Raw genomic sequence first — 16,191 nt, 5'->3', positions numbered from 1 at the left:
CGGCCGCAATTACCCTGCTCCGCATGGCACACATGAACATGAGGGTTTTGCAGTGGACTCTCCAAGTCCAATGGTCCTTCCGTCGATACCCTCTCAGTCACCCCATTCCCCTCAGCAAGGCTTGCAAAAGGGCTCTCGCATGGTGGTTACAATCACCGGACCTCCAAGCGGGACGCCCTTTCTCCATGGCCCCTCCACTCGCCACAGTGACCACGGACGCCTCTCACCTCAGGTGGGGAGGGGGGCATTATGCGGGCAGGATGGTCCAAGGCACGTGGAATGATACAGAGACCTCATTGCATATAAATGTTCTAGAGATGAGGGCAGTGCTGTTGTCGTTGCAAGCACTTCAGAGCCTTCTTCCTACAGGAACAGTTGCAGTTCAGTCAGACAACATGTCGGTAGTCTGGTACATCAATAAACAGGGGGGAACCAGGTGCTACCCACTCTGTCAAGAAGCTATGAGAGTGTGGGAATGGGCGATCTCCACCAACCGCTCTCTTATTGCAACGCACATTCCGGGATGGTCCAACATCCTGGCGGACAAACCCAGTCGCACCATACTGTCTCCTTACGAGTGGTCTCTCAATCCCCAGGTAGCGAAGCGGATATTTGCCATATGGGGACAACCCTGTTGCGATCTCTTCGCCTCTCCTTCAAACACGAAATGCAACAGCTACTTCGCTCTAATTCCCCCTGCAGGGGAATTCCCGAGAGACGCTCTGGTGCATGCTTGGCCTCCCGGTCTACTCTATGCTTTCCCTTCTCTACCTCTGATGCTGAAGCTTCTACAGAAAGCCAGTCGGTTGGGGAGCAAAATGATCCTCATTGCCCCATTCTGGCCTCGTCAAGCTTGGTTCCCTTACCTCTGGTCTCATCTGGTGAATCCGCCTTGGATTCTAGAGCCTCTCCCGGATCTGATTTCCCACCCCCTAGGCCTCCCAGTCCCGAATCTGGACAATCTCAAGCTTTCGGCTTGGTTGCTCCAGTTCCTCTCGTAGCTAGGACTCCCGGTATCTCCTCCCCAGTTAAAGCTATCCTAGTAGCAGCACACAAGCCCTCTGCTAGGAAAGTCTATAGGAGTAAATGGAGACGTTTCGCTATTTGGGCGGAGCGTCAAAACCTAGACCCTTTCACAGCCCCGTTGCCCGCCGTTTTGGATTTCCTTTCAAGGCTTTTTCATCAGGGGGCTAGCTGTTCCACAGCCAAAGTTCAACTAGCAGCTATCTCTAATTACCACGTGGGACATGAACTGGATCCATTGATCACCACGAAGTTATGTAAGACCTTTCTGAAGGGCACCTTCCTACTCAGACCTCCAATAAAGGAAGTAGTGCCTCCCTGGGATTTGACTTTAGTACTTCAGGCCTTGACAGCTCCCCCCTTTGAACCTGCAGCTTCAGCTGATCTCAAACATTTGTCATGGAAAACAGCCTGTCTCATCGCTATTACTTCAGCTAGGAGGGTTTCTGAACTTCAAGCCCTATGTGTAAAACCTCCTTACTTGACCTTCCACAAGGATAGGGTTTACCTCAGGACCAATCCCTCCTTCCTTCCTAAGATTGCTTCTGAGGCAAATATTAACCAATCCATTAATCTGCCAGTATTCTTTCCTGAATACCAGAACAAAGGAGAATACAAACTACATTCTTTAGATGTGCATAGACAGCTGCATTTTTACATTCATAGAACGGCTGGTCATAGACAGTCTGACCAGTTGTTCATCTCCTTTGCCAAATTTAACTTAGATAAATCTGTGTCGAAGGTCACCTTGTGGAGGTGGATTTCGCAATTCATCCTTTTGGCTTATGAAAGTTCTGGCAGGCCCGCACCTCAGGGAGTCCGTGCCCACTCTACTCGGTCCATGTCTACTTCTGCTGCCTTTCGGTCTAGAGTTCCCCTGGATGATATTTGCTCAGCAGCCACTTGGGCTTCACCTCATACCTTCATCAACCATTATAAATTGGATATTATCTCTAGAGGGAGAGCATCCTTTGGCTCTGCAGTTCTCTGGAACATCCTTCCATGAAGTCTGCCCAAGGTACAGGTAGCTGGGGACTCTGTCCCAAAGGTTGCTGACAAATGAAGTTAACTACTTCAGATTAAGAAGTTATGTACTCACCATAACATTCCATCTGAGTAGGTAGACTTCATTTGTCTGCAACCGTCCCACCCTCCTTCCCCCTGACCTTCGGATGTTATTTGGCCAGACGTTTTTACTCTGCCCTTTAAGGAATGTAGTTAGTTTCCTTTTTCAGCCTTATTGGTTATGGGCAAACTTGATCTGAGGTCAGTCAGGGTTGGCAGGGGATTATGGGTGAAGGGGAGGAGCTAGGAGCTCGGATCTAAGCTATGAAAGATTGCCGGCTCGGATCCGAGGTCGGATCCGATCCCCAAAGGTTGCAGACAAATGAAGTCTACCTACTCAGATGAAACGTTATGGTGAGTACATAACTTCTTATTACAGCTTTACCATGGAGTAAGGGGGTCAAGAACCCCTTGGTCAGCATTGTACTGTTTACATACCTTCTCAAACATATGAATGAAACTATCAAATTTAACCCCCTCTGTAAATTGTAGAAGAAATTTACTGACCTTTGTTGCTTCTGGGATTCGATTACTCCCTTGCCCATTACCTCCATGACTCTGGCGAAGAGTTATCATCTCCTTGTCATGTTGCCTCTGCCTCTCATTCTTTTCATCTTCCAGGCAGCACAGTTTCTCATTTTCCTTAGCCTTCAGATGTTGCAATTTCTCATTTTCCTCAGTGTCCAGATGTCTCAGTCTCTCTGCTTCTATTTCCAAATGTGTGGCCCCAGCTCAAGTCTCCTTACCAGCTCAAGTCTCTCTAACTCCAGATGGATTTTTAAGTCCTCTGTAGAAAGGTTGAACTGTCTGTTTTCTGAGAGTTGTACATCTCCAAGGCTAGTCTGAGTGGTACTCCTTGTTGCTTTCCTGTGATGCAGCTGTGACTAAAGCTGCAATCATTTCTGCTTTAGTCAGGTTTCCATGCACCAGTCCTTTAGCCTGGCATATCTCAGTCAACTGGCTCCTTGTCAGCTTGCCATACTCCTCTGCTGACATGCTTGCCTGATCTCCCTGACTAAGCTAACAAAAAAAATAACAATTTGTTCAGTGACCAATGCCCACAGGCTACAGGAATTCAATATCCACACCACTACAAGCCAATTAATATGTGATATGGCTATCTCAGCACTGTCAACCAATTAATATGTGATGTGGATATCCCATCACTGCCAACAAATTAATATGCGATGCCCCTACACTGGCCCAGTAGTCAAGGAGCCTCAATGCTCACCATTGGCAATAGCTAGGGGACGTACACACTGGGAAGATGATGAGTACACACACATTAAAGTGCAATTTCCCTTAAGAGCACACAGAGACTACAGTCAGTCTGGGGCTGGTTTGTCCTTCTTTCTCCAGATCCCAAATAAGACTCCCCACTAGCACAGCTATAGGGTTGAGATCTCAGCCGCGTGGCCAAGCTAAGACCTCCAGCACCCTCTGTTCAACCAGTGATTCGTGTCCCTGCCCAAGTAGCTGACACATACATACTTTTGAGATTTGATTTATATACAAGCACGCACACACACTTGGGGAAGGCTTGCACAGGTTTACTAGCTGTGCCCCCTTTTGCCCAGACTACAAGGTAGTTCCACATGCCACCAACCAACTCTTACTTATCAGCTACTATAAGGCCCTTACAAAAAGTGTCCAGTCCTACTGTGTAATGTTACTATTAATCCAAATGGTAGTTTTGACCAAGCACAAGGCTATTAGGAGTGGCTTGTACAGTGTCACCAAATACAAATGCAAGTACTCTAAGAGCTTAAATATGTCTCACAAATATCAGCCACAAGGATAGGTTTAAGTATATTTAACAATAAATAATAAAAGAACAAGACAATAATCAGGCAATCAGCACAGTTACTTCAGAGTTCAAAAATCACAGCAAATATTTTAAAACAACATCGTAGGATAGTCTCAAATAAATACAGAAAACATCTAAACTAATCTTTACTATATTCCTGTCTGTATCTAAGAAGAGTTACTATACCTGAAAAACTTACTTACTGGCAGGCAAGTGTAGATAATGATGAGTAGATGTTCTTGTTAGGTCTTAGATAAAATAAAGAAATGCCCAGTCTCTCTCTGAGAGTGTTCTTAAGTTAATATCAAACTGCTGCGGTAGCGTTGTCGCCTCACAGTAAGACGCTGTCCGGTTCGATGCTCAGCTAGAGCGTCTTCTGCGTGGAGACATGCGTGAATGGACGTACCTTCGTTGAAGGTTGTGCGTCAGGGCTGGTAACTCGGCATGTAAAAATCAACTACCAATCATTAGCGGACCGGAGTCCCGCTGTGGCGACCCCTAACCGGGAAAAGCCAAAAGACACAACAACAACAACAAGAACTGCTAGGCAAGCTTGGATGACATCACTCTTTGTCACCTGACTTCAGTTCCCAGGTTAAACAGAAACTTATCAGAATTTAACATCCTTGTGTGAGAAATACATATCTCTCAGATGTTTGCTCAGAACTGTGTAGTTGCTAGGAAGTCATAAAGCAATAAAACACTTTACATTTTAAACCTAGTATTTACTTTGCTTTCAAGACAATAGAAACACTTCTAGCTCTAGACATTGTGTCTGCTGTTGAAATGAAACTGAGAGATAGCATCTTTTGTTTATGGCCCAGCTGTAAAGTAACTTAACCTCAACTATTCTTAAGTTTTGCAGATTAATCTTCTGTGTTCCAGCAGGGTATGCCGTGGTTACATTGTTGAAGCTCAGTATATAACATATAGTTCTGTATAAATCATATGAATATTCATAAATGAAATAGAATTATTTACACAATTCCAGATAGCTGGACTTGCAGCATGACATTGTTTTTAATTAGCAGTTACATAAGTGTTTAGTGGAAAGTATTATTTCTGAGGTCACTAATTAATGGGGTTCAAAATACAACCCCCTATTAGGTATTGGGTTGAATGGTATAGGGAATGTGTTAAAAACATTGGTGGGTTTGATAATTTCAACAGGGCTTCAGTTTTAAAATATTCCAGCAAGACAAATGACATTAAAGATATAGTTAGAAGGAACTGGAGTATTTTGAACCTAAAAATAAATAAATAAATAAATAAACAGAGAAATTAGTGATCTTAAAACTTCGTTGATGACCTCGATCACAGTAATTTCCAAAAATCATAAAACCCAGGTAATGCTCCAAAGCAACAAGCTTTTATTCATCACAGACTCCAAAAATCATGAAACCTGGGTAGTGTTCCAAAGCAGCAAGCCTTTATTCATCACAGACTGATGTAAATGCAGTTTTGCTCCCTGTCTTAGGCAATGAGCCACACTTTGTATATAAAACAGCCAAGAATATAAAGGGATTGTTTGAAAAAATAAGGTTGGTTCAAATACCCATTTTAAAGATGCAAAAGATATGACAAAATGTGGTAGATGCCGTCACTGTAGCAATATTTTTTTCAGGTGAAAAGATATATTTAGGATTAAATAGTGAAGTACTGGTTAGATTAAAAATAGAACGTGTTCATCTCAGAGTTGTATATACATATTGCTGAATGTTCATTTTGTACAGCATTTTACATAGGCAAAACTGAGAGAAAACTTAGTAAAAAGATTTATGAACATAAATATAATATAAAGCATTATAATAATAATGCTTTATGCAAGCACTTGTTAATATGTATGAATTTTATTGGATTTAAATTTGCTAGTTTAGATACAGTTGAAGAACCTTAGGGTTGGTTACTGGAAAACTAAACTTTAGTAAAGAGAGTTGTACTGGCAGTTGAGGTTGAATGCAACCAAACCCGTCAGGCATCAATGAAAATAGCAACAACATTTTAATAATATATGGTTTTCTAAATATTTTTTGTCTGTGTTTTATCTGTACCTATGTTTATATTCCATTATTTGATATTTTTATGCATTCCTTTCATAGACATTAATTTGTTTATTTTATTTAGTATATTTGCATATTTATATATATTTTAGTGATTAATCTTTGACAAGTAGCTTTTTTTAAATATTTGTAAGTATTTGAATAGTGTTTATGAGATTTTTTAAAAATATACAATACAGGTGTGGACCTTCCATGTTTTGTTCACGTAAAAGTACATATATACTCCCCCCTGTATACTTCAGGTGTTGTAGCATTAAAACTAATCAGCTCATTTTAATTAATCAATGTAATTAATTTTATCAATTATCTTATTACTTAGTTGCTGGAAATAGTATAAAAGTACAGGTAGTGGTTTCTATTCATTATGTTCTGATGAAGTCTTTATGTTTAGACAAAAACATTGTATTGTTAAATTGTGGCGTTAAACATGTTGTCATTTTATTTATTTCATTAAAGTTTTGGTATTGTACTTTGGATCCTGACTTCCTTCAATCATTCCTGCACACCGTTTCTTTATTTTTGTAGTTACTGTGCTATATTAATAACATGAAGAACATTGTAGCACATACACAGCACCACCGGCTTTACAAGCATATTTTTTGCCCAGGCTGAAATATGACCTTATTTAGTTTATCAAAGGATAGAACAATAAAGCAACATATGCTATAGGAACCACAAGGTCAAGTTCCCACATTGTTTTCTATGATTCTGGATAAATTCGCATCATCAGGAAATCACTAATGATGTGGCCTTTTTAATACGAGTTGAATAGATAATTATGTAGCTTATTCCTAAAAAGTCATTCCTTATTAGGAAAGACCATTAATGTTTAAGTGTTTCTAATACTTGGTTATTAGGTTATATTCTTTTACAAAATATGTAACCTGTTTGCTGTATTAACTGTTCTGTATTGTCTAGTATGGTACTGGGAAGGTTAATTATAGAATTCTTCCCTTATTTGGCAAGCCATATTAAAACAAGTCTGCATAATATTCTCAACCCCCCCCCCCCCCAAAATAAACATATGAGCAGTTTTATTTATTTTATCTGGCTTTGCCCCTGCCAGAATCCAGACTAACTCCTACTGTACTATAGCATATATAACCATATTGTAAGTATTACCTAGCTGCTTCTACCTGATTGCCTGTAATCATTTAAGATTCGGCTATGACTAGTAATGACTGTACTTGTACTTCTCATGCTAATTGTGAATGTTGTTGTTTTAATGTGTGGCGCTTTTCTCACCGGGCCTCCGCTGAAAATGGACATATATCCAATCGGACTATCCCGGTCAACAAATGTAAAATAAATAAAAAAAAATAAAAATTTACTTCAGTCAAAAAGGTCTCCTATTTGGTACATGCACTAAGTATTCTAATAAATGCCCCGTGGGGCAAAGACAAGAGCAGAAGAGAATGGCAACTGGTACCATACAAAAAACAGTGTTAGCAGTCCCTTTATGATAAAAACGTGTTTTGTCTTTTTTACCATTAACTCTTTTCAGTAAAGTGTCCAAAACAAACGCAAAAAAGTACAAGAGAACAGTACTTTCTGCCTGCTAGTGAGAAATCATATCTGTTATTTTGTTACATTAATAAAGACCTCAATTGATTACTACTTGTCTTGACATACAAATATTAAATCATTGATGAACTGAAAATATCTCGCTAGACGCACACACACACACACACACACACACACACACACACACACACACACACACACACACACACACACACACATATATATATATATATATTTTTTTAAGTAAATCCATTGCTATGTTTATATTTATATTCAAACTATCCCATTACTAAATTAGCAAAAAAATATGTAAAAGGAGCTGTGCCTCTCTAAATGTCACCATTAAATGTAAAATAATTATACTGCCAACAAAAACACTAATGATTCAGGAACAATAATAGTCACCCCCCCCCACCCAAAAAAAAAAATAATGATTTCTATACTTTGTCTTTGTAAAATATTGGTATATAGGTTGTTAACATCCAAAACCATCCAGTAAATGTTATTGCTAACTAAATCATCTACTTTTTTCAAAAACGTTTTGAATGTATAATACAAGATGGTAATTTTATAACATATTAATGTAAAAAAAAAAAAAAAAAAAACGGTAGAAAAAGGCCCAAAATTCTGTAGCACATATTTGTATGAGGCAACAGTAACCCTGTCTGGTGGCTTCTACTTCTTGTAAGTCTTTGACAGGCTTTCTTTCTGAAGCTGTCACCCTCAGTGATGGCTCCCTAACTCTAAGATTGGCAGCCCTTCACCAGAGAACATCATCTAGGTCCATGTCATGTAATAGCGCACCATCACTGCCACAAGATGTCATGACCCCCCTGCCCATGCTGACCAGAAAAGGACAGCCGGCTGAAGCCATGCCAGGGCAATATGAGGCCTTTTCCCTTCCTGGAAGCAAAGTAACGCAAAAGATGGACACACAGTGGCCCTGTGTTCATTTCATAGGAGCACATGATTGCTGACACCATCTACCCTTTCAGCACTCCCACTCCAGCATTTTCCTCAGTGACATGTCTCTCACACATTTTCTGGTGTAGGTCTGGTGTTACTATAACCCCTGACGTGTATGCATCTGCTGACAAGTTTCCATACCTATCACCTCATTTTTCCAACCAGGTTTGTTTTGATAGTGTCATGTTGCTTTGCCCAATGATACCCTGTCCTAATGATGGTAACTACAGCGCACACCACTGTTAATTCCATGTGGTGTTCAGTTAATGTTCAGTGCACAGTGAAACCAGACTGTGCACTAACAAGCAAAGCCTCATGAGGACATTACATTTGCAAAAGTTGTTAGCCAGACATTGCCATCTTGCCACCCAATATTGACTAGAACTGTTATTGACAGTATGTCATCCTGCTGTTACTACAGTCATATAGTCAAGACTTTAATCCTGCTTCTATACACTGGTAATGGGTAAAAATTGAAGGAGCAACTAACACCACCTGCAAAATGCAACAAGGTAGAGGAGGATGTTGTCTTAATACATGGTGTGTGTGTGTGTGTGTGTGTGTGTGTGTGTGTGTGTGTGTGTGTGTGTGTGTCTGTGTGTCTGTGTGTTCTGCCCTCTATGCCAGCACTTACAAACAATGTCAATACTATTAAGCAGTCTATAGGGGCTAAAACTGGTACCTTTTGTTGTCACAATTGCAGTTGTTGCAATGATATAATTTCTTCTAATAGTATGGATCTGGGTTCTAATAGTATGTTCCAACATCCAGTATCCAAAAGAATATTTGTATTTCATGATTTGGCAACGTGTATATCTAATAATGTGGTATACCTAGCAACATGTGTTGCCTGTACTTGTTTCTATGTCGGGAAAACAACACGTAAACTGAAAGACCGCATTATAGAACATAAGTCAGAAATCAGGAGAGGATGTGAAAATAATGCCCTGGGTAAACACATTAGGACACTAGGTGAGAACCATAAGTTTAAGTTTAGAGTTCTAGATATGGTACAGAAACCCTTTAGAGGTGGGGATATAAATAATCTGTTAGAAACAAAGGAATATGAATGGATTATACGTCTTATGGCTGATGTATATCCAGGTTTGAATACAGCTGTTTCTTTAAAACCAATATTGGTTAAAATACAACAAACAAAATTGAAGTGAAGATGATGCTCACATTTCATTTCTATATAAGAATTTTCATGTTTTATATGTATTTCATATGTACCTTTATATGTATTAAATATTGAGCCTTTTTTAATTGAATTTTTGGTCATATGGTCCTGGCTGCGGGTCATGTGATGTCTTTTTGGGTGTATTTAAGTGAATTTTTTAATGAACCTTATGTTAATCATTGAGGAAGGGTGTGTCCAGCTCTGTGTTTTATAAAGGTGTTTTATTCAACTGTCGTTTGTCTTTCTTGAACATTGGGTGCTGAACAGCTGTTGTTTGTGTTATTACTTGCTGCTGGATAGTTGGATTTTGTCTAAGCCTATTGCAGCCTAATGGAATCTTTAAATCGTTTAAAGTTCCAGTTTGAAAGAGAAGTGAATCCTTTATTACAGGTTTTTCCTGAAGTATTACCTGCTAGTGACAAAGCAATGCCTACACCAAATGTGGATTTAATAGAGTATGAACGCAAGTTACAAACTTTGGAAAGGAAGGTGGGTGCATATAAACGCCTTCAGTGGCAACGCTTTAGTTTTTCTGCATATATTGAGAAAGGCGTGGTGCCTTGTGGACTTAGGGTATTAAAATGCCCTCCTATGGCAACACTTACCCTGACTTACTTAAGCAATGGCAGTGTTTAAATCTCAAATTAAGCCATGATTACATGGTCTTAATGAACAATCACTTCCAGGCTATAGAACTTGAACTAAAGAATGAGATAATCTCTATGGAAGATGATTTGTTTGCTTTGCCTTGTTTTGAGAATATGCTTTCATCTTACCAATCCATGATAGATAGACTATCAGCTTTAGATGATAGACTGGAAGCAGTTAAAAAACGTAAATTAATCAGAGACATAAAGGACTTTCAATGTGGTAATATCTTCTCCTGGCCTAAGAATGAATTTTTCGTGAATTCTACAAATAAATCTGGTGGCATAAATTCCAAGAAGTCTGCGAATATGCTTGACACTTTGGATGTGTTCTGTGAGAAGAGTACTGCCACTTTAAATGTTGGCGCTCATATGGAGCACTCTGAAAATCGTCGTGATGACATCATATTTAACGCACATGCCTCCGTGCCTGAGGATGTGCCAGAAAGATGTGTGAGAGACAGCAGACCTGAAAACGCGTCTGCAAATGGACTAACTACAGAGAATGACTCAAATGCTGCTGAAGGTGTAAGAAAGCTGAATCAAAGTACTTTGAGCTTTTTTAATAAGCCTTTTCAGTTGCAGCAGGCAGAACGAGTGAAGGAGGCGTGTTACTGGATCTAGGTCTAGATCCAGAGGGAGGGCAATATGGACAACAAGAGAAAGAACTCAAGTCCTTTAAAACAAGTGAAATTAGCCAAGAGATAAAGGCAGGTATATTGAATCTATCTTCCATTAAGCTAACTTCTGAACATTGTTCTGTGTTGAGAAAAGGACTGGGGTTCATTCCTACTTGTGGGGATGATATTGTAAATGTCCTTACTGACTTGAAAATGTTTACTAGATCTGTAAGTTTGAAATTGATTTTTAAAAGTGAATCACATGAAATGAATGCCTGTAAACGACGAAGCACTTTTATACCTAATAATATACCAATTTTGACTGCCTTTAATGATTTATGTGAATATGAGTTGAGACAGGCCTTTGCTAACAAGAATAATGTTAAGAATTTTAACCTTACATATTTAGAGTTCCTGGCTTTAAATGACTTGAAAAATAACTCTAATATTATAATTAAACAAGCAGATAAGGGTGGCATGGTTGTGATTATGGACAAACACAAGTATTTTGATTCTGTTTTGAGTTTGTTGAAGGATGTTACAGCATTTAAAAGTATATCATACTCAGAAGTAAAGAAATGTATATCTTACATAAACATGTGTATTTATGATTTGCAATTATCTTGTGATATCTCAATAGATTTATTTCATTTTTTTACTGTGTCATGTCCGTCATACCTCAATTATATGGCATACCCAAAGTCCATAAATCTAGAGACAATCCACCAATGAGACCAATAGTCTCTGGCAATGGCTGGGCTACTGAGCCTATTTCTCTATATTTGCAAAAGCAATTGGGTCCCTTGTTGTCCCATTGCCATGCCGTCTTGAGAGATTCAGTTGACTTCTTGAAAATGTTGAAGTGTTGGCATATGAAAGCTACTAACTTTGATATAACCTATGGGCCTATATATCTGGTAGTTATGGATATAACTTCTTTATTTACTGTTATTCCAAATGACTTAGGCCTTGATTCTATACGTCAATTCTTAACACGTTGTTCAAATTTTTCAACTAGGCATATTGAGAACATATGTATGTTGCTTGATGTGGTTTTACGTAATAATGTGTTTATTTTCAATGAAGAATACTACTTGCAGTTAACAGGCATAGCAATGGGCACTCCCATAGCAAATACCTATGCTAACTTAGTGTTGCATGAATGGGAGAGAATACATATTTTTGATGGGGTGAAATATATAAATGAGAAAGTTAGGTTTTACCAGAGATTTGTGGACGATTGTTTTTTTGTATGGAGAGGTTCCTTGACTGAACTCACAGAATTTGTTGACCATCTTAATGATACTACTAATTTTTAAGGTTCAAAATGGAATGTTCTAACGTTGATATAAATTTTCTAGATGTTAATTTAAAAATAGAAGGTGACAATATAATAACCTCAATACATAAAAAAGAGGTATCCTGTGGTAGATATTTACATGCATCTAGTATGCATGCTTCTCATGTGTTTCAGGGTATTGTAAAAGCACAACTTATGCAAGTAGAATGAATACTACTGAAATGATTTTTGAAACAGATGGATGAGACGTATAAGGAATTTATTGAGAGTGGATACTCTAAATCATTGTTAACTGATATAAGGAAGGAAATAGAAACCAACAGGAGCTCACTTTATAAGCCTACCTTCAGTTCCAATTTTGATGATACCGTTCCATCTATTACATCTAAAGATGAGAAATTAAGGTTTATTACCTCTTATACTTCAAGATCACATATAGTTAAGAATATTATAAGTAAATATTGGAAAGTACTTCTTGCACAGGATGACATTGCTGCATTGGTAGGCATGAGACCATCTTTTGCTTATAGGAACAAAAGATCTTTAAAAAGTTTGTTATGTTACAAAGATTTTAACATCAATACTATTAAGCAGTCTATAGGGGCTAAAACTGGTACCTTTTGTTGTCACAATTGCAGTTGTTGCAATGATATAATTTCTTCTAATAGTATGGATCTGGGTTCTAATAGTATGTTCCAACATCCAGTATCCAAAAGAATATTTGTATTTCATGATTTGGCAACGTGTATATCTAATAATGTGGTATACCTAGCAACATGTGTTGCCTGTACTTGTTTCTATGTCGGGAAAACAACACGTAAACTGAAAGACCGCATTATAGAACATAAGTCAGAAATCAGGAGAGGATGTGAAAATAATGCCCTGGGTAAACACATTAGGACACTAGGTGAGAACCATAAGTTTAAGTTTAGAGTTCTAGATATGGTACAGAAACCCTTTAGAGGTGGGGATATAAATAATCTGTTAGAAACAAAGGAATATGAATGGATTATACGTCTTATGGCTGATGTATATCCAGGTTTGAATACAGCTGTTTCTTTAAAACCAATATTGGTTAAAATACAACAAACAAAATTGAAGTGAAGATGATGTTTACATTTTTATTTCTATATAAGAATTTTCATGTTTTATATGTATTTCATATGTACCTTTATATGTATTAAATATTGAGCCTTTTTTAATTGAATTTTTGGTCATATGGTCCTGGCTGCGGGTCATGTGATGTCTTTTTGGGTGTATTTAAGTGAATTTTTTAATGAACCTTATGTTAATCATTGAGGAAGGGTGTGTCCCGAAAGCTCTGTGTTTTATAAAGGTGTTTTATTCAACTGTCGTTTGTCTTTCTTGAACATTGGGTGCTGAACAGCTGTTCTGCCCTCTATGCCAGCACTTACAAACAATGTCATCTTTTGGGAAATTCCTACTATGACAACAGACCAGCAGGTCCGACTTATGCCAAATGTAAGGATCATAAGAACTGTCATGATGCTACACACACACACAGAAAATAATTTCCTGTCCAACTCAGTGTCTGGTGCTCGAGGGAATGAAACCTCTTCCTGTTCAAATATATCTGAGACTGTGAACTAAGGTGCACTGTTTTAGCTACATAAGTGTAGTTTGTGATACCCCCTCACTTATGTAAGTGGACGATGGTGTAAAAACTTTGTAGTGTTTGCTGCCTCTTGGGGAACTATGTGTGCTCATTAATGTGTTAGCATAATATCGTAGAACACATTGAGAACTTATGATGGAAGAGTCCAAGGAATGCCCAGTATGTTCCCAGTTGATCACTGAAAGGTCTTTTTGGCTAAGATGGTACAAGCTACACTTGCCTTGTTTTCCAATCAGCCATTCCTGAGATTCAGCATGCAGGTGAAATAGAATGACCAAGCTCCTCATGATTTCCTGATCCACTGTTTAACAGTCCTGTATCTGATTGTCAGTGAGGGTCAGGCAAAGCGAGTAATGCTTACGAGCCCAAGGTCTGCAAAGATGTGCAACACAGTCAAAGCTGACAGCCAGGGCCATGTAGTGCTTGTTCTTGATGCAAATTTGTACAACTGTAGTCATGCCTGATAGCTTTTTCTACATGCTTTTCTCTTGTATCACAGCATGCAAACAAGCTGCACAACCTCTGTGCGGAAGTTCGTGAATTGTGACTTTTTTATTCATTTGGTAGTTAGTATACACTCATTTTCATGCACAATATCATTTACATCTGTTTATGCACTGTGGCACACTCTTGTATAGCTGAGCAACTGTAATGCATGCATCAGAAGCACCTTGCATGTTGCTGAGAGCCACACAATAGGTCTGTGTGCACTATACAATTTGTCGATGAATTCCAACCTTAAGTCATCAAAGCAATGGCTTGCAGTACTCCATTAGTAATGTTACTACTGTCTGGTATTGATAGGGACACAAGTGAATTTACCAACTTAGTTTAGAATATTTTACCAAACAATTTATAAAAGTAAACCACTAAAACAAAATATATGAACATTTTCAGGAAACAGTTATCATGAGACAAGGTAATGAATTTACATTTTTTTCATCAACAGACATTGTCATAAATTGTTCATGTGATTGTATGGTTCTTTCATACTACTCAGTTTATTACTCAGTAAATTATTTCATTTTAATAGTTCAGTTGTATTAAAAGTGAGATTGAGTGCAGTGTAGGTTCTTTAGGTAAGTGAGAAAATAATTATTTGTAAGCACATCACATCACATCTTTATTTAGTTTGAAGTCTGAACTGTTGTTTTGCTAAATAATATTACTTGCATGTAAACAGAACTCTTTTGACTTTGCTGTAACCATTTCTACAGCATATTTTTGGCTTTTTTGCAATGGTAACAATCATGATGTCATAAGGTAGAATTATTTTGTCATCTACTATTAAGCTACCTAAACAGAGCAGCCCTGTTGTACTGCAGTTTCGGTTGTACCTTATAATAAAGACATTAGAAGGGCACTGCATTAAATAAGTGGACTTATACTGACCATTATCTTACCAAGACAGACATTGCCCTATCCATGATTTATCTGCCTGGTACCTATTGGTCACAGTTATAGGCAAAGGCCCCCCCATCTTGAATGGGATACAGTATGTACCGGAGAATGAGTGAATGATTGAATGAACTTTATACAGGTCTTCTCATTTTATAGAAAGTGTTTCTACAACATCAAACAGTGTTTTCCAACCTTTTATATCACTGCTACGGAAATGAGTAACTGTTTACATGCATGGATTGTATTAAACTGAAATTATGATTAAAGGGGTGAGATTGAACAGGATGAGTAGACTGGCTTTAGTTTAATCCAGGGATGTGGAAAATTCAACATATACAACTGAGATATTCCTAGTATAGCAACTGAAATTTAATAAGAAAATATGCTTGTTAAAAGAAGAAAAACAAACCATATAAATATTGTGATATCATTATGTAGTTAGCACTTTCTGTAGCTTTTCAGTTAATTATATATTTTTTTCGATCCCCACAGGATAAAGAAGAGAGATACTTTCTTTTATTTTCAAGTGTTCTTGTCATGTTATCAGCAAGCCCACGGATGAGTGGTTTCATTTATCAGGTAAGAAAAAAAATGCAAACGCTAGGTTTATTACTCTACTTTTTCATTCTGTGGATGAAAAGCAGGGAGCATTGAGCAACGTGCAGTGTGATGTCATCTGAATATGCTTTCCTGCTCTTGTTGAAGCTTGACTTCCTTTTACTGTGGTTTTGGGTTTCCCACATCTGGGGAAATTCAGGACGTCATTTTTTTGTACTTATGTAACTGTCAGTCTTTTCCAGTGAAACACTGATGCAATGTTTTCATGTGCTGAAGTAATGTATTTTTCATAACTTCATGGTGCAGGCTTTACATCGCTTTAACACCTACAATTCTCTTTTGAACTTTTTTCTTTTTTAATAACTTCTGAGAACAGCCTTGTGCTTTAGCAACTGAAGGATGCA

The 16,191-nt window shown here is 38.1% G+C and overlaps 1 protein-coding gene across 5 annotated transcripts in view; it reads left to right on the top strand.

Moving 5' to 3' along the window:
• The window catches only part of ARHGEF6 (Rac/Cdc42 guanine nucleotide exchange factor 6), a 1,746,213-nt gene that overhangs the window by 1,380,380 nt on the left and 349,642 nt on the right, over positions 1 to 16,191 (top strand). For all 5 annotated transcript variants that reach the window (XM_044065305.1, XM_044065303.1, XM_044065304.1 and 2 more), the window contains one exon: positions 15,722 to 15,808. In XM_044065305.1, the coding sequence (XP_043921240.1) occupies positions 15,722 to 15,808 (87 nt within the window). The remainder of the gene's footprint in view (positions 1 to 15,721; positions 15,809 to 16,191) is intronic.

Source organism: Protopterus annectens, chromosome 3.part0, assembly GCF_019279795.1.
Source record: "Protopterus annectens isolate FY-2018-M chromosome 3.part0, PAN1.0, whole genome shotgun sequence".
Classification (NCBI taxonomy): Eukaryota; Metazoa; Chordata; order Ceratodontiformes; family Protopteridae; genus Protopterus; species Protopterus annectens.
The sequence above is the reverse complement of the archived record's forward strand: the minus strand, read 5'-3'. Positions and strand labels throughout refer to the sequence as shown.